Here is a 26,875-nt window from a genome sequence, read left to right on the forward strand (position 1 = left end):
TTTTAGCTATATTTTAATTGGTAGGCAACTCATTTAATCCTCTACATTCAATGGTGTTCCTGTGACTGGGGATGTCTGATCTTGCAGTACTGCCAAAAACCACAAGGTGGAGGTATTTCTAAAGTGTCTTAAGACATTGAATTCATTTGACAAGCCATGATGATGACAAGATTCTACAGATCACATTTTTAAATATCATTGACAGAGATTAGATTAATTGCTGTAGCCTATGCTGTGATTAAATGACAAGACTGAGTTATAGGGTTTTATCTCAAACCGCCTCACATTGTTTGCCGTTTACGGTAAATGCAAATGTTCTCAAACAATAAAATCAGCCTGTGTCAGCAGGCTCAATGACATTACTAAATAATAAATATGCTAACAATACTAAATGCAAGCTGCCTCAGGGAGCCAAAGGTGAAGCCGTTTTCTCTGTTGGTCAATACTACTTCAGGACATGAATAAGATATGAAGACAGTATCAGCAACACTCGGTGTAACAACAAAAAGTGCTAGCGAAAGTATAGCGATGTTGGAACTGAATTTAGTTCATATTGCTCGATCGCTTGACTTTAACCTTTTGTTTCTCCCTTTACTTTGCACATTCGAACACACATTTTGAATTATGTGAGATATCTGAAATATAGGAGCGCGTTGTTAACTTGTTACCATGCCCATTTTACATTTGTAGGCCTACAGGTGATGGAATGGAAGTAGCCTCCTCAGATTTGAAAGTACTAGCAATACTGTCAATTTTAATTGGTAAAAATTAAATTGTATATAGGCATCAATATTGAAACGCTTTTTCTTTTTCTCCCACTCTTATTTCCTGTACTTCCCCGGTCGCGAAGATTTGATTTGAAAATTACAGATTGCATTTTATAATTCCATTTTAGGTACCATGGTGTTACATGCAGGCTTTCACCTCTGACCCTCATTAACTGGTTTTCATGAAGACAAGGAGACAGGCTCTGTCGACTGCTTGCAAAGAAGGGCACCCTGTTGACAACAATATTCCAAGTTTATTTGTTGTTGTGTTATTTGATGAATATGAATATCAGCCAGTCGCTGACTCAAAATAAACTTGGATCCCAGCAGTTCCCTAGCAACGCAATTCCACTGACAAGGTTATTTGTCAGGTAGGTAGAATTAAAGTTTGGTGTGACAGCTCACAGCACCCTAAAAGAATACTTCAGTGCTCGCAGGCACAGCAGGAAACCTTCATTATTTTCTGTTGGGCATTTTAATGTTTGGTTAAAAAGCAGCGTGCAGTTCACTGCCCGCTATAGGCCTAGTACGGCAGGGCAGCAGTGAAAGAGGTTTCCTCTGTCACAAGGCCCAAGAGTCTCTGCATTCGTTTCAGTGTCTGCTCGCTGCATTGGTCTGACATAGGGTCTGTCTTTCTGTTGCGACGCTTAAATCTTGGACCAGTGAGAAATGCCAATAAGGCCACAAGCATTGCGTACGGCAGCTGCATTTAAACGAGGTGGCTGTGGTAGCCACACACAAACTTAAATGCAGTTCAAGAAACATCAAACAAGGGACAAATGTATCACTGTACACAAGCACATAGATTTATTTATACAAATATAATATGTATAACAATTGCATATCACCGGTTTGCTTTCTTATTTTTTTTATCTGTATGTACGTTAAATACAGGACTACCAGCTTCAAAAATGCAAGTCTTCAATTAAGAAAGAGTACTTGAATTAAGATACAAAAAGGCTCTGGCAACACAGTAATGTTCTGAGCGTTAATTTAGCTCTGAGAGAGTAAAAAGTGACCCTTACAATCTCAGAATAAAATTAACACTTGTGATTTTGCTATGTACATTAAGATGTACATTAAGATGTAGGCCTATACTGCTTTGAGAGTGAGAGAGGGACAGAAATAATTTGATCTAAACAGGGACGGGTTTCCCAACATCCTTTAACACCGAGGTCCCTTAAGACTTACACTTTTGCACTATACGCGCCACACGGACCTTACAGCAAACACGCCATTTAGGAAACCATGGCCTACTTGAAATGTAAATCAAACAAAAATATGTACCGCAAGTCTAACATGAGGTCATCTGGCAACACAAGTTCACTATAGGCAACAATAAATCAATAGAGCAACATTGGCATTTTAATTAGGGTTTGTATGGTCAGTAGTTTAGTTACAACTTAAGGGTTTGAAAGAAAAAAATAAGATCTCTCACAGCTCAGAGGAGAAGACGGATAAAACATTCCACACAGTCTCACAATGATTGTCAAATATGGAAACCGGACGAGCAGATCAAAGATGGTTTAGTAGTCAATAGTCATGCGATTCAGGCGTGTATACGACCTACTGTATGTACCTACCAGTATCCAGCGGCAATACAACGATGATCTTTTAAATTATAATCAAGAAGTCTTAACAAAAAGTATACAATACATATTTAAATAGAACTATAAGCTTTTCTGTAAATCTCCAATAAAACTATAAAATAGACTGATCTGAAAAATAAAACGTAATCATAATCATATTTGGACACGCCGTTCATGTGACATGTTGACATTCTTTGTGTCCTTTGCGGGAACCTGTCGCGTATCTTGTATTTTGAGACGCATCTGACCCCAATAGGCCTATACTCATATACTAGTGTATATTATAGATATATTATCTGGATAGATAGATCTCTTGAGGCTTACCTCCAGTCTAACAATACATTTATTGCACATTAATTGTACTATAATGTTCCCACTGAATCAATAATCTCCTTGAATGGCACTGTGGAGTCGTCTCTACATCACACAGTGCAGAAGATCCAGTTTTACTTTACAGCCATCCAATAAATCATTTGTCTGACCTTGATGCTTGTGTGTTCCACGTAGAATTAAATTGTGTTATTGCTAAATCTAGAAGATTCCCCAAATACAAAATATTTTCTTGCTACAATATAGAAGGTAAAAAAGTTCACATTTATCCAAAACAGGACACGTTTGGACACACACACAGTCACACACGCACGCACGCACGCACGCACGCACGCACAAAGAACAATGGTCATGTGTATCAACACAAGCACCAGTAGAATAATGAATAGAAACAACACTGTACATGTCATGGAATAAGAAATGTCAGTAAAGAATGCTGTAAGAAATGGATGGCTAAATGAAAAGACAACAAAAGAAAGAGCAGGATTTCATAACACAACATTCACCAACTAGAGGAGAAAACATTTGAAGTTCAAAGGAGATATGAAGGGGGGTGGGATGACTGACTTTCAGTGCGAGCCTTTCTCTTGCGTTTTCATACATCATTCCTGTCTTCCAAGCACCAATTTCAGTACGAACAGCTCTTTGTATTTTTGCTCAGTATTTGGTGGTACACAGTAGAGACAGAGAGAGAGAGAGAGAGAGAGAGACAGAAAGACACAGAGAGAGAGTCTTCTATTCTGCATGACTCTTTCGGGATCCTCGGCACACACAGATGGTTCCTAAGATCCATGTCTCTGTTTGCCATCACTTCTTCTCACTTGAGAACGTCCTGCCAATCCGAAAACATGAACACAAAAATACTGACGGTGAGACTTACACTAGCCGACAGCTCAGTCAATGATGGATTTTTATCATATAATGTTATCAATTAATTAGGTATCAATGCTTGCATGTTACGCAAGATAGTGGGAAGTATTTTCCAAGTGCATACATTTTGTTTACTCAAAGGGACACTACGATTTTCAACAGAACATTAGGGCTAATGTTCCGTTATTGGCCATAAAACTGAGCGGTCTTCTGTGTGTTTCTGAAACGCCGGATTAGGGTGAACACTTACTTCGTGCTTTTCAGCCACAAAAACATAGTGTCCTTGTAACGGCAAAATAGTGATCTTGACTTCAGATAATATAAATCAGGTTAATGTAATGGCTGGCGATAGAGGTGTAGGGGCGTTTAAGGCAAATGCCTGCCAGTGAAATTCATCATTCATCATCTATCACCCTAGACATCGCAGCGCCCATAAAAACAGAGACAAGAAGCATCCGTAAAATCCTCTTCTGTAATGTAAAGAGGGAACTGGTGAAAGGCAGTGAAAGGAAATCGAAAGCTGTTAAACGACAGAAAATGTGTTTTTACTCATATGCAAGATCTCGTGAAGGAATTTACTGTCTAGTCAAGGAAAGCATTTCTCCAACACATTTCTGTATAGACCGAGAGCGTTTCAGAAACAATGCGTACTGTATGCATCTTTGTACAGTACAATATGTACAAGATGTACAGTACATTGTACAGTACATCTTTGTACACAAGGCTGCTGTATTTTATAACTCATACTAAGCATTTAAAGTATGAGGTATAAAGTACAGCAGCCTTGTGTTAATAAAACAGAAAGATTTGGTATTGGGTAAGACTGGCGTTATGTATCTTTCACTGCTTCGTCTCAACCATTACTCAATGGCTCTGGTCTCAGCCACCGTGGTGGATATTAGACATTCCGTTTTTTATTTTTTTATGTTGCCACTACTGTTGGAGCAGCCATAAACTATACACAGGTTCATATCGATGTTCTGGGCATCTTTGTAATGTTAGTGTTAGTAAAAAAGCAGGTAAAGGAGTAAAGTTTGAGGCAAACTAACATCAGTCACTCTGCCGTTCACTGTAGTGGAAGAGGTGCGCCTGGTGAGGGTTTAAACCCCGCAGCTACGTTGAGTCCGCCTACAGGAAATACGTAGGCTGCGACCACGAGACCCGCTACAGAATCGGTCTATACCCACTGTTCTTTCACCCAACTGGGCTTAGGGTGGAATGATGGAATTGTTTTCTACAACTGATAAGAAGAGTTGGATGTCAAACATCAAAAGCAAAGTATTTTATCATTATGCCTCCCTTCTGCAGCCATAGTGCTTAATGAAGGAAGCTTGAAGTGCTTGATGGAATCTATAACTGACAATTCAAAGAGCTAGACCAACATTGCTGCTGTGAGCCGTGGGTATGTTTGCAGAATCCGTTTATTTGTCTTCAGCATTAGTTCATATGCATAATGAACAGGCACTGAAACTGAGCCTGGTAAACTTGAAAAGTGGACTTTTTTTTCCCAAAGGCAACACTTTTGCAGCTCCTGGAAAGACATATTGTTCTTAAAAGATGATGCGATCATACGAGGACACCTTTCTTTCTTATAGCCTTTAACCCATTCTGAACGGGAACCCATTTTGGTGTTCAGCATCATGTTATGCTTTAGCTATTGAAAAATAGCAGATCTACAAGCTCATAGCGCGCCACCGAGTGGCGCGCTACGAGCTTGTAGGTCTGCTATTTTTTAGAAAAATCGAAGAACGACTGACATTTTTAGAATCTGATCTCAGGTCAGAATGGGTTAATCAGACCAGTGTGTTGTCCAGTGGAAACCTCGTATGAATCTGATCTCAGGTCAGAATGGGTTAATCAGACCAGTGTGTTGTCCAGTGGAAACCTCGTATGAATCTGATCTCAGGTCAGAATGGGTTAAGTCTAATTCCAGTCCTGAAATAGAGCGCTTTTTTAAATCCTCTGAATCCAAAACACACAGGAAAGTTTTGACATTTTGGCAATTGGCACCATGATACTGTATATAGCCTAATCTAGTTAGAATAAATATAAGCATGTTCATAGTATGGCAAAGAGTCTTCACTATTATGTAAAAATCACATGCAAATCACATGCAAAGTGAGGGCGGGGCGCCCTCATATTTTTCGTCATATAGTGTCGGTGGATGAAATCAACAGTGACCTCCATTACATGTAGATCTGCTGGGGCGTCGGGTTCTACGGCGTGGTCCCAAAACAAAACAAAAGACGTGCACACACGGGTACGGCACAGTATGGCGCGCACACACGTGCATGATAGAAAGACCTGAGAACCCATCGTTTAAAAGAATTAAGGAAAAACAGTACCCTCTTTTCCTTGAATTTGACGCCAGTCAACAGTCTCGAGAGACTACTGGCGGTGAGTGCATACTAGTACGCGATACACAACGTGTCAAGTACCCAAATCAAATGGCTACACTTTGCATAATAACAGGGACCAGGGTTAACCGTTCTCAGACGTGCGTGATTAAAATGACGTACCGCGCGGGCAAAAATAAGAGTCACTCCAGTGTGAAGTGAGGGGCGCTCTTATCATCATAATATATTATCATACGGTACATCGTCTCATTCAGGGCCAATCAACAATTTGCGTCCTCACTTTTCCGTCCTCACTTTTCCATCCTCCTACTTTTTATCCTCAACACGTACTTTGCTCAGCCAATCAAATCATTGCTATGGAGTGCTCAGCCAATCAGATGTGGTTCTGCTGGTGGGGGACTCACCTCTCTATGACATGTGGTTCTGCTGGGGCGTGGTCAGGTTCTGCTGCTGCTGGATGAGGAGCTGCTGCTGCTGCCGCCTGCGCGCCGTGCGCAGCTTCTCGAAGCGCGCCTCCATCTCCTCCAGCACCTTGGGCGTGTAGCGCACCACCAGCTTCACGCTGTCCTTGGCCGCCTTCAGCAGCTCCACCGCCTTCTCGTGGTGCTCCCCCTCCACGCTCTGCAGGGGAACGGCCAAATCGGAAAGGCGTCAATTTCGGCAAAGAAACTTACCCATTCTGACCTGAGATCAGATTCTAAAAAATGTCGGTTGTCTATGTAGTGACCACGCTATATCTTACATGTTGCTGCATCATGCTGGATCCACTGCTGCTTTCACATGTTGACTTCCACCACTACAGACATCAACAGCCCACATTAACTTCCCGCCGTTGCTCCTCACTGCTTGCACCAAACGCTCACACTCTTCACACAGGCATTGACCAGCAACATGCATTGTGGTGGGGGTTGCGTGGGTGCGTTACAGATGGCCATGTCCTGTGTGGCTCTGTCTTGTAGTCACTCGCGCGTCAAAGCCAAGGACAATGTCGCAATAGCGGATAGCCTATACTCCCCCGCGTCGCATGTCATAAAACAAACACAATTCATAAAAAACAAAAACATCTCACGACGGGTCGCGCGTGTCATTCCAAATCCCTACAGGGCTGCGTAAACACCCGCAAATGCCTGCCAGTGTTGTCTGTACTGTGCACACGCCCCCCCCCCCCCAGGCAAAACCAATTAGCGTGTGCCGTGCGCGTGTGTGTGCGTGCCTGCCTGCCTCAGCCACAGAAAAGTTAATTTGTGTGAGTCCCAGGAATACACGGACACCCCCCATGGAATTCTCCGCACACCACTTGCCTAACAATAGTCACTTTGTGCCCTTCCCAAGCTCATCCGATAACAATTCCCTCCCAAACAATAATGAGATCTATACATCGCATGACCCACACTGTACCTAATTTGGTGTTCATATATTAGAACGGGTAAGGTGATGTAAATTCTCCATTCATTATCAATGGCGTTTAATGTCTGTGTGTTAGGGAAAAATAGCCAATTTGCTCAGACACACATGACGTGAATTCAACATTTGTGTTAAGACAAAAATATACACTATAGCTGAATATAGGAGGGGCTAGTGTCCCTCAAAAAAGCACAGGAAAGTACAGTTCAATAAAAGGTCTGCAAAGAGACGTTAAAACCCAAGAAAGCACTATGGCTTGTTTCCTTCCTATTCAATTCTACTATTGTACCATTGTACTTTTTGCAAACGGTATTAAATCAATCAACCACTGACTAATTTATATAATTTATATTGGTGAGGGTGTTTGAGGGATAGAGAATTGGAAAAATGGTAGACGGAGCACAAAATGTTCAGTAGGCCATTTTAATTGCTCTTAAAATGTAATGTGACAGAAATGAGAACTCCTGCCGTATTTTTAAGAGCCACTCGATAAAGCAAACGTGAGGAGGTTTACAATTAACGGCAGCCACTCTTTTAAAGTATTTCCTGGGCTTCCGCAGAGTGTTTCCACTCAAATATTGATCATAAGAATGAGTCAAATAGCAGCTCCACCAAACCAACGTCATCATAACAAGTCCAACCTGTTACAGGTTAGCTAGAGGTTATAGCTATATGTGGATATTGGATTTTTACAGGATGCCGTTTCGCTAGGCAAACGTATTGCAAACCACTAGAGGACTGTGCCGCATTTGCACTTCTGTAGATGGATCATGGTTGCAAGCTTCAATGATAAACTGTGTGGAAAATGCATGCATAATAGAGAACTCCATGTAAACATGAACCAGATAACCGTGCGCACCAACGCACGCACGCACGCAGGCACGCACGTACTCACGCACGCATAATTATGGCGGCTTTCGCCTTTATTTTATATTTTTTATGGAGGGACAGACAGGCTGACAGGAAATGGGGGAGAGAGATGGGGTAGTGACATGCAGTAAAGGCCGTCGGGATCGGGAGTCGAACCCGCGGCACACTGCCAGACTTGGACTACCGGCCAAGCTGGTGCCTGGACCCAGGCCACCAGTGTTGATTTTTTAATCTAAGGTAGTTTTAGTCATATTTTAGTCATCTGTTTTAGTGTAATAGCTACATGATTTTACACTTTGTTGTATGCTGAAAATAGCCGATCTGCTATTTTCAGAGCTCAACACCCGAGCGCAACCAAGCATAAAATGACTTGTCTTTTAGTTCTACTGGATCTCTTCTCCACTATAGTCCCTCCTTAACATTTTAGTCTAGTTTTAATTTGTTGACAAAGTCGTCGGTGAAAAAGCTAGTCAACGGAACATTCATTTTTCATCACAGTTTCCAGTCACCGTTAATCAACGACACTGCATTACATACCACGCCGTTGACGGACAGAAGCTGGTCGCCTCTCTTCAGGCCGCCGTGCCTCTCGGCCACGCCCCCGGGGATGATGCGCGAGATGTAGATGGGCGAGTTCTGCTCCTTGCCGCCCATCACGTTGAAGCCCAGCCCCTCTTCCGTCTTCGGCAGCTCCACCACCCGCGGGTGGGAGTGGCCCTCGCTGGCCGCAAAGGCTGCGACTGTGGCCTGAAACCACAACCAAAGGGACGGAAGAATGTTGTTGTTGTGATTCTCAGCATCATTTTATTTACCCCCCCCCCCACCAGTATGATATCTCTGCTGTCGGGAGGAAACTTCATAACTCCAAAATGATTTCATTTTTCAGTTCAATGTTTTCGAAACAACACACAGACGTAAAGGGTGATCAATAGCACCCCCCCCCCCAAAAAAAAAATCTAAAACGTCAAAAATGGAGTTATGAGGTTTCCTCCCGACAGCAACGATTGTGCATTATGATTAGACCAGGGGGTTTTCAACCAGTGGTCCTGGGACCACCAATGGTCCGTGAGGGGGTTCCAGGTGGTCCCCACCCAGCTAATGGATGGAGAGTTGGTAAACAAATGCAACCCTTATACTGTAGATCTTTAACTCTTGAGATGAAACCTCACACACACACACACACACACACACACACACACACACACACACACACACACACACACACACACACACACACACACACATTACTTAATTTACAAGAGGTCTACACAATTGGAGAATGTAGAAGAATTGTTATTTTGATCAACGCTTGCCTGTTGTCTCTCCTATGGTGGAAATGGAACCAAATGGAATTGTTTACAGATTTGCTTGCTGTTCTTCAGTCAGTATAGCAATATTAAAGTGATGCGTTTTACTCAAATCTGGCAATTCAAGTTTTTATCTTTTAAGTTGAATTTATTTTTGTATCAACCACTGAAACCTGACCATGTTGGAACAGTATAGTGAGTGAGATACTGTAACTTTCACGCTTGTTCTGAATCTTTACAGCAGTTTGCCAAGCAAAAGATGTCTTGTCGCCTAGGGGGCTATACTTTCAATTTGAGTTTCCTTTCTTTTCTCGTGCTTCTGGAACAAAGTATGCAGGGGCTTGTTATAGTCTAGCCTGGCAAGAACTGATGTCAGACAAGCAGAGGAACAAGTGTAAATGAGGCTTCAGTGTCACGCCTGTAACACTTTAAGAACTTGAGGTGAATCAGGGAATGAGATACAATGTAGCACAGGAGACAATTCTCACCTGGGGGACTGCTGCTGGAGAATTTGGATCCAGCAAGCAGGCCCCGGGTGAGAAGCGAGCTCCTACAGAATTCATTTACCGTTATTTCTCCCACATTTCCATTCCCATCCCGTCTTGTATGCCTTCACCGTTAAATTCTCTTTGCTCTCCACTCGGCTTTCTAGTCTAGTCTAGTATTGTACAAGCAATTCAGGCTCTGTGCTGCTCCCCCTCCTCCTCTCGCTTTCCTTCTGCCTGCTTCCTCTGTTCCCTCTCCCACTGTGAAGCTACAAGGCAGCAGCTACTCAGCATGCATGCCGTCGCCTCCCCAGCCTCGCACAACATTGACCTTCATAACTTTATCCGGGTGCCTGTGAGTGCCATATGACCGGATCCCGGCTTCAAACACTAGGGACTCAAAAAATAAATGAAAGCTCGATCACAGTCACAACCTCAAAGCCAAAGGTATGCTTTAATCATTTTCTTTTGTGGACAAGACGAGCTTCATCATTTTTCAGGAGTCTCAGAGTCCAAATTGTCTCCCGTCTCTATTAAGCTATGGGCCAGACATTTGAGATGGAATTGATTTAATTGAGGAAATTGAGCTGTTCCGTCTGTCTGCCTGACAGACATATTTCACTATTGTTAATGTGGCTTTGTCACAGACTGGATTACTAGCTAAGGTGCCTGGACCACTGAGCCATGGCCCAGGCCTGTTATTATACTATTAAATCAATTATTGGTGTTCCACTAGGGATGTAGAGTAGCTACTCCAAGGTGTAGCCGATAGTAATCATCAAACATTTTAGTGCTAGTCTGAACTCCACCTCTTCAGACTCCATCTTAACCCGTAGGACTTGCACTAGCCTCGACGACCTTACAGGTGTATAAGGCTCAATTTATGTAATTTGTTAGCATCTTAAGTAGACAGCACTCTATAGTGTATGTACGGAAACCACTAGACTCAAATAATAATAATTTAGCCCTCCGTCGAGGCAATCATCTGTCTGGGACAATGTTAACTACTCGGCTTCAAATAGCTCTACACTGCATGCTAACAGGCAACACCACCGAGGCAACTCAGATACTAGTTTTGTTAAATGTATTTGCACACACACATTCACAACATAAACACACATGAACTCAAACTAAACTAAACTTTGTAAAGTATTGAGAACCCATAAAACAAACCCGTAAGCAGCAGTATAAAGAGGTAACCTAAGCCTGACACAGTAAATAACATGACTGTGTATACTCATAGTTTCATTATATAGATATTCACTGTTAGACTGTTAGGTTCTTAGCTTACGTATGATTCTTGACTACTTTTATGTATTTGATGGATTACCATGTTTTTGTTCTTGCTTACTGTAAATCGCTCTGGATTAAGAGCGTCTGCTAAATGCCTGAATTGTAAATTGTGCAGATACAGTATCCATTCTAGAGAGTTTCAGAAATACTGCAGTTTATAAGAAAAACACCCCACGCCATCTCACCCCAGCGCATCTAAATGAGACTGTCCCCACAGGTGTTGCAGGTTGTACCGCATAACATTATCTCCATGCTAACTGCTGCTGCTACACTCCCACTTAATGCTTGATACGTAGGCATTTCTATGATGCAGATTAAGAAGCAGTGGCTTCTCCAAGTTTGTGCTGAGGGCAAAGAACAAAACAGCTCGTGCTTAACTTTTACTAGTCCAACGTACCAAGGTGTTGAATGTTGCTGAAAATGGCACATCTACTTATGTAAACTCTGTTGTAGATTAAATAATCTTAATCATAAGGAATGACAAAGTTCTTCAGGGTGAAGTATACAGAGTAAGGAGTATACAGAGAATGAGGAACAGGCCTCCTTGCCTGTTCCACCAGCCCCTCCGGGCGCAAGTCTCCTCAACCCCATTCTCAGACAGTCCTTATTGTCTTGTCTTAACAGAGATGCAAATACTAACTGTCCATATACGGATCTGCGCTAAACATAAGGGCGACACAAGTATACCTTTGCTGACAGCGTGGAGGAGTCAAGTCAGCTGTTAGATTGACAGCTGCATGAATTAGACTGAGAACATTGGTGAGCAACTTCATGGAAGGAAGGAATACACAATAATGCATGTATTTGGCACTGTAGTTAGCATTCTAGGGGGGGGGGTTGCTAAGACACATGTCAGGATGTCAGTGTATGGCCATGTATTGGGGTCATACACTGACATGGAGTCACTCAAAAAGGGATGTTGAGTCTATATCCACTGTGTTGTGGCTGGGGGGAGTAGCTATGAACATCCCCTACTCTGGAAAAGTGGTTGGAAAAGTACTTTGGAATTTCGCATTGAAAAAGCAAGGTGTCAAGTTGCCACCCTGCCATTGACTTAATGGAAATATGGCCGCCGTGTGGATACGGTCTATTGAGAGCTGAGAAACACTTTCTTCCACCTTGAGCCATCCTGGAAGTGTTGAGTTCAGGGGTCCAAGTTGAGACGCAATCTCACAAGACATATTTTTTGGCACACGACACCAGCGCACAACAAATGCACACACAAATGCACACACAAATGAGTTAACAAGGAGAGCCCCCTAGAGCTCAGCTTGTCACTAAGGGCGGCAGGTTTAAGTATCTGTCAGCAAAATACTCTTTTCTTTCTGCAAAACATAAATGCAACTGCATGCGCACGCACACACGCGCAGGCAGTGTATTTTGCCATCTCTCTCCTTTTGTCTCTCCACCATCTCTCTGATGTTGTAGAGAGGAGTGGGCACAGCAGGATGTGCTGAAGGGGACTGAGCTGCACTCCTTTTCAACCCACCCTTCTCTGCCCTCTGTGTTCCTTGAAGAAGTGCAGCTTCGTTCTGACTTAATAATGTACAGTACAGTACAATACGCACAGGAGCCTTGCTGAGCCATGAGGCCCATAGGACTTAGACAATAAGTCGTGTCGGCGCACTGTTAATCAAATAGGCCTATGCTTTCACAGTATTTTGAAGCTGCAATCACGCCAGCTGGTCCGAGCTTGTCAAAGATTGTCATGATTACGTGCTTGTTTTTGTTTTTGTAACAGGTGTAGCCCAGTGGTTAGTTCATGCCCTTAATTAGCCCTATTCTAAAATTCTAATTCAAGACATTCTAAAGCTAGTTGAAAACGTATGCCTTTACAGTTGTCTGTTATGAATAGATCTCCTTGTGGTTTATACTATAAATACAGGGTTAAACAGTAAAAAGGTAACAAAATCAAACGCCCCGTTATCCCATTCAATACAGTACCGGGGTGCTACACATATAATACACTGTATAATATTATGTTCATTTTCACATAAAGTGCTCAGTAAATTCCTGATTGAACCGTGCTAGTGGTAAACGTAAAATGGACCTGGACTTAATTATCATTCATGATTTTGCGTGGTGGAACCTGGTCTTTAGAAAACTATAAAAATTATTTTGTACGGAAAAATCGGTTTTATCTTGTCAGACATTTTGTCTGGAAAATAAATGTCTTATTGTTACTATGAAGCTAATATTTATTACAGTGTTGTGTACAGTGCGGTGCAATTATAAGGCCCATGTTAATTCATATCATTCATATGACCGTTGTATTCCCAGGCACTTAAGGAACCATGTACAGTACAGCATGAAAATACAATACCAATTAAAATTCATGTCCAGCTGTTTGTTACCTTCTCTCAGTCCATGTAGCTTAGGTGAGCTAATTTGCTTTATGTTTTTACGTCTCAATAGCCTTTTTAATCCTAATCCTCTGAGAGGTGTGATAAAAACCGTAAAATGCACTTAAAGGGGTGTTTCAATTGAAAACACTTCTGGGATCATTTTAATGTCAACTCAAGCTGCTTTTTTTTATGTCAACCTAGACAGTTTATAAGTTGCTCAATGTAATATTTAGATTCGCCTTTTTGTTTGGCTCTCCGCCACAGGCCACCAGGCTGAAGTTGTGGTCGAGATCGATGTGAAACTGTGCACACTCTCCCTAGAGGCCAGAGCTGTTTTTTGCTAAAGTTAATTTTTTTGAGTGGTGCAACCACTCCCTTACGGAGCTATGTGTGTGGCTGGGTGGCTGGCTGGGTGTGTCTGAGCACGAAAACAGCATGGTTGTTTTTCACCACCTGTGCGCAACTTAACACACACACACACACACACCGTTACAATGCGCTAGACCCCCGGGAGATGGAGTCTGTCCCCGTTACAATGCACTAGACCCCCGGGAGATGGGTGCTGAGGTGGAGCACCACAAACCTACCATCAGCTCCCAGTACTTACGACTTGCCGCAACCAAGTTGTGCTACTCATATGCTGATTTGGCAGTGCCCGGGATCAAACCTGTGACCTTGTGGTTCAAAGGCAAGAGCTCTACCGACTGAGCTACCCGGACACATCCTACATATTTTGTCCAAACATCACACACGAACAGAATGCTTCAAATCAGGAACAAATCACGTTACATCCAGATTGGCCAAGAACCTCCACCCAGAATGTGCCTGACTAGAACACTATAACAAACCACTTCACATGAATACACCAATAATTCTTAACAGTACCTGGTACACAAAACTACACACAGTCCATGCCTGACTACACTGTCCTTCATATAATCTTTTAATAAACACACTACTACTCGCAAGTTTCATCACTCCCGCAAATTAAAATATTGTGACTTTGCAATAAATTCATACAATGCTGGTCCACCGTAACCTATAGAGGTCATTGAGGATTTCATTTGTATTGATATTCTGTTGATATACACTTTACATCTAAATAATGAATCAAGCAACTTAAAAACTGTCCGGGAAGCCCGAGTAGACATTACAATGTCCCTTTAGTGAAATACCACTTTAAAAACCTCAATATGCACAATTTTGCACATACTGTAGTGATGACTATTTTTATCCAGTAGAGCAGATGTTATGAACTAATGCATAGTCTTTATTAATAATTGTGCAACCAATTAAAATGTCTCTTACCTTAGCTGTGGCTCGTGCCTGGTACTCTGGACAGCCATTCACTGTTATGGTTTCATGCATGTACTGGTAGACCTAAAAGAGACAAAGACAAAATCGATTCAACGTTACGGTTTCAAACATGTACTGGTATACCAAAGACAGAGGGGGGTGGGGGGGGATTGGGTAATCGTCCAACAGAGGGGGCTAAAACATCCCCCCCCCCCCCCCCCCCCCCCCCCCCCAGCCATCCCTGGGGATGTCACCAAAACCAGTAAGGGTACTGTATACCGTAATCTGCCTTTGCGTGCCAAGTTCACATTAGCCTGAGGATGGCGGTAGAGGCACCGTCATGGGGTCACTCAAGACAGTGTTGATTTTTGATGTTGTCAAGTGGTGTTATGGACAATACAGAGTAATGAGTTAGAGTAGTTTACCTTTCTGGGGTTAGGGAGGGTGGGGTGTCCCTTTATTCCAGTTTTGTTTTTCTTTTTGCCGTTTTTTTGTTTTCTTTTTTGAGTTTGTCTTGTTTAAAAAAAAAGAAAATCATGATTCTGTAATTCTGTGTTTTGAATGATGTTTGCAAAATTAAATAAATCGTAAAAAAAAAAAAAAGACTTGATTTTCGACAGCACATTTTGATTTAGTTTCTGCCACATGGAGACGGCGTTTTGGGGGACCCTAGCATAAGATTTAGTCGACTAAATCTACAATTGATTTTGTCTACTAAAATGTTTTGACGGGCCTTGATGGCGTCCTAATGCCCGATTTTACACCTGGTTGCAATCTGAAAACAGCAGATCTACAAGCTCACAATGCGTGATGTGAGCTTGTAGATCTGCTATTTTCAGCATGCAACCAAGCATAAAATGACTTGTCCTCTCTCCAACTTGTCCCGTTCAGCAAACATTTCCGTCCAGTTTTTATTTGTTGACGAACATTTCAGGTGAAACGGAATAAAAATGTACCGTTAAAATCAACACTATAGTGCCTGCCAGCTGGCCGTGGAAATGGAAAAGACACGGCCGAAGAGCAGCCCTCACGCCTGGCTGCACCTTCATCACGCTGTCATTATTCAGCTGTTAGCCGTTAAGAATAGAGTCAGACTGCGCTCCAAAAGGCAGACCAGACAAAAAAAAAAAAAAAAGCATTTGACCTTCCAGTTATAAAACGTGTGTTCCAGTCTCCCAGAGATACCGGTATCCTTCAGTTGGACCTTGTAGAATGAATCAGACGGACCCGTGTAGGGGAAAAGAGGAGGATGGGGAAGAGGTGGGGAGATAACATGGGTATACACCGACTCATGGCTCTTTAAGAGTATTTGTTTCATTATGCAAATCTTAGCTGCAGGGGTGTCATTTGGATGCATTTAATCTTAAATTCAGTTATTTTGTATGCATGGTGTCCCCCCCCTACCTACAAGCTTGCAGGTCGGCTATGTTCACCCTTCTTTCCTCCATGTTCCCTGGGTTCTTTGTACCATGAAGTTGAACTACATATGGGCTTATATGTACACGTTGCAATGACAAATAAAGATCTATCTATCTCTTAAGTGGTTAAGAGATATCAGCTGTGTGTGTGTGCAAGTCTCAAATGAGGCCTTGGCAGTTAACTGGGGTAATTGTATTATTGTAAAAAGAATGAAGGTCAGGCCAGATATATGGAAATGTTTTAATTGTATTTCTATCCACATACAAAAACACATATCCCTAAGCACGTTTTCCAAAGAAACAGCGTTTCTGTGGGCCAAGCACTTTTACAAATGCCATGAATGGTATTGTTCCGTCTCCTTCTGCCTTGAGTTTGGGTTCTTCTACTTTTATCAATTCAATGGAGCTTTAATAATGAATTGCATTTTTATAGCGCTTTTCCAAGTGCTCAAAGCGCTTTACAATGGTTCATTCATTTATACGTTGGGAGGTGAAGCGGCAAACAGTCGACGCCAGCGTCCTCACTTTCCCACATTCACACACCAATGGTGGAAAGCTCACACCGAGCAACTCATTGGAGGCAATGTAGGGTTCAGTGTCTTGCCCAAGGACACTTAGACATGTGGACAGGAGGAGCCGGGATTCGAACCGCTGATCCAGGGATCATTGGAAGACCTGCTCTACCTCTTGAGCCACAGCCGCCCTTATTGGCATGAGAATTTATTGGCATAAGAAAACATACGTTTACATTGCCAAAGCAAGTGTCAAAATATTTAAAAAATGGTTAAGTATATACAGTTACAAGTCTCGACTTTCCCCCCTCAGGTAAACTGTGTAACATTGTGACTATAGTGCAACAAAAAAGAAAATATATTGAGTCTCCATTGTTTGGCTAACCACTTTCACACTGGTGTCCCTATTTTGGACATGTAGGCGAACAAAGCATATTGTACACGCAATGTACAATATGTTTAAAAAATAGCAGATCTACAAGCTCTCTTTTCTGTAGGTATACTCGGATATCAACCATAATAATCCACGTGAGCTTTGTGTTCTCTTCTGAAACTTAAGGATCCCTGCTTTTACAGGATAACTCATCCATAACAAGGAACAATCAGTTCTGCTCTTTTGTGTCCTTTCATGTCACGACTCTGCTCTGGACTCTGGAGATGTGCACTTTTGGTCTAAAAGGCCTAATGTCCGGGAGGCATCTATTCAGTACCCCCAACTGCCTTTTGCTCAAGCCTGAATCTTCTCCTTACAAAACCTAGACCTTGAATCTCTCACCATCTCTCTCTCTCTCTCTCTCTCTCTCTCTCTCTCTTTTGCAAGTGCTCTTGGCTTCTGTGTTTCTCTCCTTAAATGCCTTAAGGCCTTACATGAACCCAGATCCTGATGGGAAGCCATCATGCTATAGGAGGGCATAATAGGATTCTGGGCTGGAAAAAGCCTGATGGTGGAGAGAGACCCATTGAGGACTGCTAACGCTATCTATGTATAACCATGGTTCTCTGCCTTTTCTAATTCTACTGAGAGAGAGAGAGAGAGAGAGAGAGAGAGAGAGAGAGAGAGAGAGAGAGAGAGAGAGAGAGGAGGGGGGGGGGGTGGTGATACTTTGGGAATTAAAGGGATACCTTTATGGAATATCTGCGTTATTCTGATATGACAGTACACCAGAAAGCTATTCCGATATGACAGTACGGAGACGTGAGGACAGAGAAAGAGGGATCATGTGAATGGAACAAGGACGTTGTTGTGGTTATTGTTATGAAGCTATGAGTCAAGCGGTTGAGTTGAGTCACCACCACATCGTTTCCCTGTGTAGGCTATATCTGTTTGACGTGTTGTTTTGTCCAGGGCTGTCGTTTGAACCAACCAAGCACAGTGTTTGCTGATGGCTTTGCTTTAATCACAGAATGCTTCACGAGAGACGAGAGATTACCGTGGCAGCATCACTCAGATCCTCTTAACACAACGCAACCAGGATCTTTATTTATCAGTTTATGTACTGTACACAGAATACTGTTGACTCTATTACACCAACTGCATATGATGAGTTTTAATAAATGGCATAACAGCTGCTGTACACTCGAGTGTGCTTGTTCATTATTTCTCGCTCTCAGAGCTAGTTATTCATTATTTGGTTCTGATAACAAATTTACTGTATATTTATTTATATAGTATCACATTTACAATCAGCCCTTTGAGGGGACTGCAGCGACCACGACGTCATATCCCATAGACCGGGGGGGCAGCCTCTCGCCAGCCAAGTCGGCTTTATGGTCAATATTTTATATACATATTTGTGGACATCTCTATGGGAAACATGAATGGGTTTCCCATCTGTGGCTACACAAAATGGCCGCCACCGTTACAACCAATAGAGGGTATGCGTTTGACATCAACATACCTGGAAGTTCTGCGGGAACTGAGTGGCAAAAAACTACTTTCTGGCCTTGACTGCCCATTCATCCAAACAGAAAAGTCCTATCTGATTGCATTAAACAATGTTAAACTCACCAACATTGCAGCTGTACGAAAAGCTTGAATTATCCTCTTTCTATCTGCAAAGTTTTTGTTTCATAAAAATCCACCATAGAAACGTTATGAGCTACTTTCTGTCAGAGTTTGAAAGTGCTTGTTTTCAATAAAAACAACATTTTGCTGCCTCCTGCATTATGTGACATTTATAAGCAGGACGGTTGAGTGATTTCCAACGAGCGCTTCCAAACTCCAACACTCACATGCTGCTCAATGTTTTGCCACTCAGTCTAGTTGAGGGGGGCGTGTCCTGATGGGAAATGGCGGGGGCAATCCTCTACCGGCTGAACATGGCCTACACCTTGACACCTGAAGGATAACACAGTTTATACCTTCAATACCATCCAAACCCACCAGAACAACTATAGTGTTGATTTCGTCGTTCGTCGACTACCTTTTTTCATCAAGGAAAACTATAAATAAAAACTAAGCTACGATGAAATAAACGATGAAATATATTGACAATTTCGTCAACAAATAATGAAACTAGACAAAAACGTTAGGGAGGGAATTGTGGAGAAGAGATGCGGTAGAACTAAAAGTCATTTTATGCTTGGTCGCATGCTGAAAATAACCATTTCAATATGGATACGTTCTATGCCAACCGACCTCTCTGCAATTCAGTGATGCTTTCCAATGTGGTGAGGATGTTTTCTTCATAATAATAATAATTTTAATTCTTTATAATCTGCAGATTAACGTCAGAGGGAAAAGTGGTAAGTGGTGCAAGGCAAACTTCAATAGATCATCCTGGTGTTTAAAACATTATGTTATAATTTAGCTATTGAAAAATAGCAGATCTACAAGCTCATAGCGCTCCACCGAGTGGCGCGCTACGAGCTTGTAGGTCTGCTATTTTTGAAAAATCGTGAAAATATTTATTTCAGAAAACTGGAGGCTTTAGAAGATTTTTTTTACATTTTGAGGTCAGGCCGAAATGGGTTAATGATATGTATGTGAAAACATGACACCATGTTGCATCATTTAAGAAAGAAAAGATTCTCTCTCTCTCTCTCAGACGGAGTACAGTTCATATCGCTGTGGTGTGTGGCTGCATGCAGTGACTGGGTACAGTCTGGCGCTGATGGCAAGAGGCCGGTACAGAGTAGAGTCTGTGTATACAGAGTGGATACACGTCTGATCCATGTGCCAGTCGCTGCCATGCATGCACTGCAGTGTATAATCACGCTGAAGACCCTCCCGAAGAGATCTCAAACAGTGTGGGTGGGCTTTTCACAGTCAAATGAACCGCAAAACCACTACAACCCAACTACAAACACCACAGGGCAAACAGATGTCACGGACGATCGAGAAGCGTATCATTGGGTTGTCTGTTGTTGTTGTTGTTGTTGCCGAGGACGGCTTGCGGTCGATCACAGGCCTGCGTGAAGCTGATGCTCTGTAGTGATTCAGTGACCTCTGCCTGGGGTAATGGTAATGCTCACTCGGGTGAGCTGAAGGGGCCGCCGGTTGTGACTGAGGGAGCGCTTCTTGTTGTTGCAGAGACTACCGTTATCACGACGACGATCACCACGGCGGCGGCATGCTATGCTGCAACACAAAAACAGCCGTGCCCTCCCGACGATGAACTCACAGACGGTAATTGGGAAACTACAGCCTTCCAGAGAAATTTTAATCGGAGAACATATAGGCCAGGGAATGTAGCAATTAATTACATTATCTGGGTATTGTAATACATACAGTAACCTGTGTGCGTGTTCTCTGCATGCATGCATGGATGCATGCATACGTACGTGTGTGTGTGTGTGTGTGTGTGTGTGTGTACTGAAGTGTAGTAGACAGTAATGACAAAAATCACACCCGTGTGAAGTGAGTGGTGCAACTCCGTGCGGCGAGCCGCCCTGCGTCCGAAAGGGTTGAGAAATGACAGAGTACCGTGTTGTGCTCAGACGCACCCACCCATACACCCACCCAGCCAGCCACACACATGGCTCCGTAAGGGAGTGGTTGCCGTTGCACCACTCAAAAATCACTCGCTTCCCATTCTTTGCACCACTATTAGACAGCATACCGGTATTATCCATTCCCCCAGTTGCAAATAGCCGGCCAGAGAATTGCAAAGGCCAATCAAACGATCAAATCAACAATCAAATAAACGCGCTTCAGCTTCCTCCTTCAACAGTAGGCTGTAATTACTGTACAAGAACCCACCCTCTCCATCACCCCAGCTGTCCCCTCGTCCACCACTGAGCCTCGCTCTTATCCATTTGTAACATAATTATACTCCAATCTATTTGACCCTTCTTAATACTCTGTAGCACATTGGCCATTCCCATGAAGTGTTCTGTGAAGTTATTAGAGGCACTATAATGTGTTAAGTCACACGGCAAAACCGCTGTGCTTACAGTAGTATCACCTGCGTGGCATTTGATTAATAGGCCTTCCCCCTTCACTTACTGTACAGCCTATGTATGTGTGGCCATCTCATTTCACGCGCCGGTGAGCAGGTGCAAGAATAAAGGTGGCCGCGCGGCCGCCCACCTAATCTCATGTAAAAAAATAAAATGATAACAATCCGATGCCGATCAGACCACCTACGCAAGCTCTTGCGTGCCAATAGATTTTACTGAACATGAATCAAGTTGGTTATGGTTGCTGGGGCCGGGCTGTCAATATGACGAATGGGTGACGGCCGGGGGAAAGTGCCAGCTCAGCAGTGTTGCGCTAAATGAGGGAGAAGATGGAGTCTGTTCCCCCCCCCCCGCCGTCGTGTTTATCCCCGACATGAGGACGATCACTGTGTGTCATCCTGAAGGGGTTGTCAGCGTATATCAGCCTCGCCAAACACGGGAGAGGAAGGATAACCAGACGAAAAAGGATGGAGAGTTAAGGGCTTTGCGGCTAATTCGCTGTCATAGTGGATGAAATCAACACCATGGTTGTTTTTCTGCAGTAAGGCTGCAAAAAAAGAATAAAGAAAGAAAAAAACAACCCTCAGTGTATTTGTGGTTAGTGTCCACCCTGAGACTGGGGAGGTCGGGTTTTTGATCCACGGCTGGATCATACCAAAGAAAAGAAAATGTGGACCCAGTGCCTCCCTGCTTCGCATTCAGCATCAAGGGTTGGATTGACCCTCTACATACTATAGGGTCATGCCCAGGGTGGTGTCCTTGTACATCCATGTCCAGGGGATGTACTTGTACAGTACATCAAGCTGCCTCCCACTACAGAAACAGGAGATAGGCTCCTGCCCTCCTATGGGCCTCATGGCTCGGCAATTGGCTTACTACTACTTATTACTTAAGGCTGCAGAAACTCTGATGACTGTGATTACTCATCATGATTGTGTGTTTTGAACACCAGCGAAAATTACATGTTCAACCGAAGTCCAATTTTCACACGTTACATTAAAAGCATTATGCCATCTAACAAGGCTTTCAGTGTTTTGTTTTTGTTTAGTAAATGCGTGCCCTTACTTGGGGCAATACTAGTAAGTACTGTTCTGTATAATAACAAATGGGCTATGAGGACACTGGACATTAAGGTCCAGTATTGTGGTGTTACAGAAATAAGGTTGGTCTCACAGGACAATGACAATTGTCTCACAGGAGAATCAGTCTCCTATATTTGTACTACCGATAGGCTGTAAGACCACTGGTAACAAAACACTGGGTCGGGAGTCGGGACCCATTTGTGGATCGTGGAGTGGACACATTGTTACCTAAATTTGTTTTTTAATTATTATCATTTCAAAACATTTTCTAAAAAACATTCCCAAATAAAGCTAAACTTTTCAGGAATTAAACCAAAAGTCAATGATTTTTCAGCAACTTCAAGAAATAAACTTAAAAGTTAAAAGAATAATTAAGAAATTCCATAAATTACAAGAAAATAAGTAGTGGGAAATAGCCGATCTACGAGATCACAACGCAGCACGAAGGTTTTTCTTTTGTTTTGGGTCAACAGGCTAAAACATTTGGGAACCACTGCTGTGGACTACATCTGCAGTGCACACAACGCAGACATAGCGCTCACAATTTCTGTCTGACATTTTACACAGCCTCTTTCAGTTCTGGGGTAGCAGACATGTCTGTGTGACCTTTCTTCCTTCATACAGAGCGTTTTTGTTTGTTTTAGTCAAATTTAGTGTATTGGCTCTGGTCTGTATTTCCCCTTGACGTACGTACAGTACAATAAAACCTTGAATTTGTACCCTTAGAGCCCCTTTCCAGTGGACCCTAACCCATCACCCACTAAACATGTGGCTTTAGTGGGAAAGGTTACAATCAGCATTCATTCCCGGGACCATTAACTTAGCAGAAGTCAAGGATATTATGACTACAGTATATACTGTAGCTCCAATCGGCACTGATGGAAATATGTGAGGTTGTAGATTGGCTATTTTCAGAGGATATATTGAGTGTAGAGATGGAAGAAAAGGAGGGGTGCCTAGAATAGACCCCTGGAGGACTCCTGTCAATTAAGCATACAGGCCTTGAGTCGTTAAAAGACCTGCATTTTACAGTAACGATATTGGTATAGCTCAATGATTACTGGCACTGCAGTACATCGCTCCCCCACACAGTGTTTGTAACCCATCTGCAGGTGATTGAGCGAGGTACTGTACAACTCGCTCAATTGGTTGCAGCCTAAATTAAGAAGGCAATTACATTGGCTTCTCTTAATTTATAAAATGTATTTATTTTAGTTGCCCTTCTTACTTGAAGCAGTATTTGGCCCAGTCGACTTTGTCATATCCACTTAGACACATCTGCAATATCCTTACTTTTAAAACACCCCAAATCTCTACAGGCTGCTGCTTTAATTGCTACTACAAAGCTATTTGTAGTAGCTTTTCTTTTTTTTTGGTTTTCGCCTTTATTTAATATTTTTTATGAAGGAAATGGGGAGAGAGATGGGGGGGGGGTGACATGCATTAAAGGCCGTCGGGATCGGATTACCAGCCAAGGTGCCTGGACCGCTGAGCCACGGCCCAGGCCACAAAGCTGATTTGAATAATGAATAATGAATAATCTTCCTATATCTCTTAGATCCATTTCATCATTCCGTCGCTTTGGGACATCATTATGTATTTGCACTGTGCCATTATTTCCTCGGTTGTTTAAATAAGAGCTGATGATGTGGTTGTTCATGCAGGGGTAAATGGTGCATTTATATAGCTAAAGGCGCTTTACAGAGAAACACACACACACACACACACACACACACACACACACACACACACACACACACACACACACGCCGGGTTTGAACTGGGAACCTTTGCGGTCCCATAAACACCCCCGTTTATTATGGGACCCCCCTTGAAAATGAGATTCTGCCAATACAAATCTGAAATCTGACTCACCTCCCGGATTGCTGTGCAGAATTCACTCTGAAGCACCTTCTTCAGGGACTGCAGCTTGTGGCCGGGCACGTCGCCTGACTCCTGTAGCTTCTCCAGCAGCTCTATGGCCCGGGCAATATCTGAGAGACACGAGGGGGAAAGAAATGAGCCATGACTGCGTCGTGTGTTTGTGTGCGTGCGTGGCGTGCATCAATTAATTCGGTACAGCACAGCAGCCAGTCCAGAGCCACACTGTTTAACCCATTTAGGCGTGGGAACGATTCTATACAAATGTCTTCTAAATCCTGACAGTTTTCTATGTCAGTGGTTCTCAAACTATAATGTCAAGGACCGCTAGAAATGTATGTATTTGGCCGCCGAGCCCCATCTCAAAATATGTTGTTTCAAGGACCCCCCCCAGAAGCAAATATTTGAGTTAAAAACATTCACTCTGAAAGAATATACATTCAAAGATTTGCTCCACATTGACGTTTCCCGCCCTAAATGGGTTAATGCATTTTCCTGTGCAAGCAAATGATTCCATCTCTCAAATTGTCAACAGCTCTGTAATGAAGGGATTATATATACGGTAGCTCGAATTCTAGACCCAATTGCCAAAGAAAGTCTCCTACAGCTGCTGCCCAGTCAGTCACCAACCTGCTCATAGGGAGCTGTTAGGGGTTCAGTGTCTTGCTCAAGGACACTTTGACACTATAAACCCAGGGGTACTGCCACCTCAGATGTCCAAGGCTATTTTTAGTAGGCTACATACCAAACCAAACTATAGAGACAACTCTCAGAATTCAATTTAGTACTATAACCCGCACTCCTCAAAATATATCAAAACAAGCATAGTGTAGTGTAGCTAGTAGAAACCACACAGTGTCTAGTATACCAAGTCATTGTTGGAGCATGTTCCTCACTTTGTGGATTTGAAACCACTGGTACATACAGTGTATACTTCCCTCCAAGTGAGAAACATATATTATACAATATTAGTAACCTCATCCTTGTGAGGTTACTTAACATTCCCCAAAAGGAAGCCATTGAGTGTATTGCTGCTGAGTCACAATCTAATGGTAATAAAGGTTGTGTCTGTTGTCTTGTATAATCATTTATTTTCAGTCTGAAGGGGTGGCCATTGGGAGCGGCTCTGCTATCTACACTACAGCTTATTAAATAAGCTATGTGTGTAAACAATTTCGTATGCTAAATTGAAATTAAAAAAAGAACATCCTAAAGTACTCTATAAATTATTTTCTCGGTCACATCACAGTACATTACACTATTGTAATTTGTTATCCTACTATAAATGCGCCACGTCTCTGTCTGCGTGCATGTGTGTGCACGGTAGTAATGCACGTAACTCGAGAACCGTTTGCCCCACCAACTTCACATTCGACACACGCGTTCCACACCCCCACAGGGAGTGCAGTGCCCAGTATCGAGTCGGTCGGACCCACGTTTCTCCAGAACCACCACAAAAAGGCTCTGGTCAGGCTCTGCCAGTGGGCCTAATCAGCCTAAATCTCCTCACATGTGAAATTTCCAGCCTCTGCCTCAGCCAATTGATTGCCATGGCAACCACACACCTGCCAATTGATTACTTAACCACTCCACTTTTCACTGTCAGTTTGCACTCTTGTCTTCAGCCACAGGCACATACACAGAACTCCATTTAACAGATTGTTAAAACGGGTGCTATGACAACGGATATTATTAGGTTCCCAAGTTGCATCGTTCCCAAGTAGGCCGGTGGCCAATGTGCACGTACAGGTCTAGTATTGACAATGTCATGAATGATGATGCTATGGACAGGGTCAATAAATGAATTCCACTCAACTAATGGAACCCTATCCTCAAATGAACTCTCAGACATCTTCCAAAGGAAAACGGACCACAATACGCTTTTCTTTTTTTCAACAATGTATTTATTTTCCTTTTTTACACACAACTGACAATACAAACATACAAAAAACAACAATGAACATCACAAGACAATTACTGGTATAAAGGAAGCAAAACAACACAATACGCTTTTCTAATCTTCATTCCACCCTGAAGCTCTTAAAAGACAATTTCCCATTCAGTCAGTTCTTGCGCTTTCATCTCTAAAGATATGATGGTTAGGTTTCAGGAAAGTGGGTACAAATGAAAAACAGTCGGTGATGCCTTTTGGCGGAACTTGTACAGCACACCCCTAGAGACAAGACAGTCTGTGTCAACCGAAAGAACACGATAACCACATGGTCTACTCTACTGTCTACAACCCATTTATGGGTCAAGGACATATTATCTTTTCCTACATTTTGAAAAAAAATATATACACACATACTTACTTACTTTTGAGCGGCACTAGCCCCTTTTATTTTAAATAAAAACATTGAAAGGAATTTTATATATTTAAAAAAAAACAAATCTAAGAAAATCCATGAATAAAAAATAATAATTAAGAAGTAATGAAAATAGCTGATCTACAAGTTCGCAACACGGCGCAAAGCAACGTGTTGTGAGCTTGTAGATCTATTTTCACTAGTTTGGGTCTCGACCTGAAATGTTGGTCTGGTCTACACTAACTCTTCTAATTAAATCAAAAGGATCAACTTGATTGCAAGTACTGCAATTGTATAATTGTAATAAGAAGAAGAGTAAAGTAATAATATAACTTTTTTTTTAAATAACCATCTACTGTATA

At 42.5% G+C, this 26,875-nt stretch overlaps 1 protein-coding gene across 1 annotated transcript in view; it reads right to left on the minus strand.

Annotated features, from left to right (window-relative positions):
* Nucleotides 1-1,549: 1,549 nt before the first annotated feature.
* Nucleotides 1,550-26,875, minus strand: part of lin7a (lin-7 homolog A (C. elegans)) — a 42,790-nt gene continuing 17,464 nt past the window's right edge. The window contains exons 2-6 of the mRNA XM_080757946.1: nucleotides 24,202-24,320; nucleotides 14,926-14,997; nucleotides 8,725-8,934; nucleotides 6,318-6,534; nucleotides 1,550-3,518 (exon numbers count right to left, since the gene is read on the minus strand). Coding sequence (XP_080614072.1) covers nucleotides 6,322-6,534; nucleotides 8,725-8,934; nucleotides 14,926-14,997; nucleotides 24,202-24,320 — 614 coding nt within the window. The 3' untranslated portion in view covers nucleotides 1,550-3,518; nucleotides 6,318-6,321. The remainder of the gene's footprint in view (nucleotides 3,519-6,317; nucleotides 6,535-8,724; nucleotides 8,935-14,925; nucleotides 14,998-24,201; nucleotides 24,321-26,875) is intronic.

The sequence above is a fragment of the Protomyctophum bolini genome (assembly GCF_963924005.1).
Source record: "Protomyctophum bolini genome assembly, chromosome: 23".
NCBI classification, from domain to species: Eukaryota; Metazoa; Chordata; class Actinopteri; order Myctophiformes; family Myctophidae; genus Protomyctophum; species Protomyctophum bolini.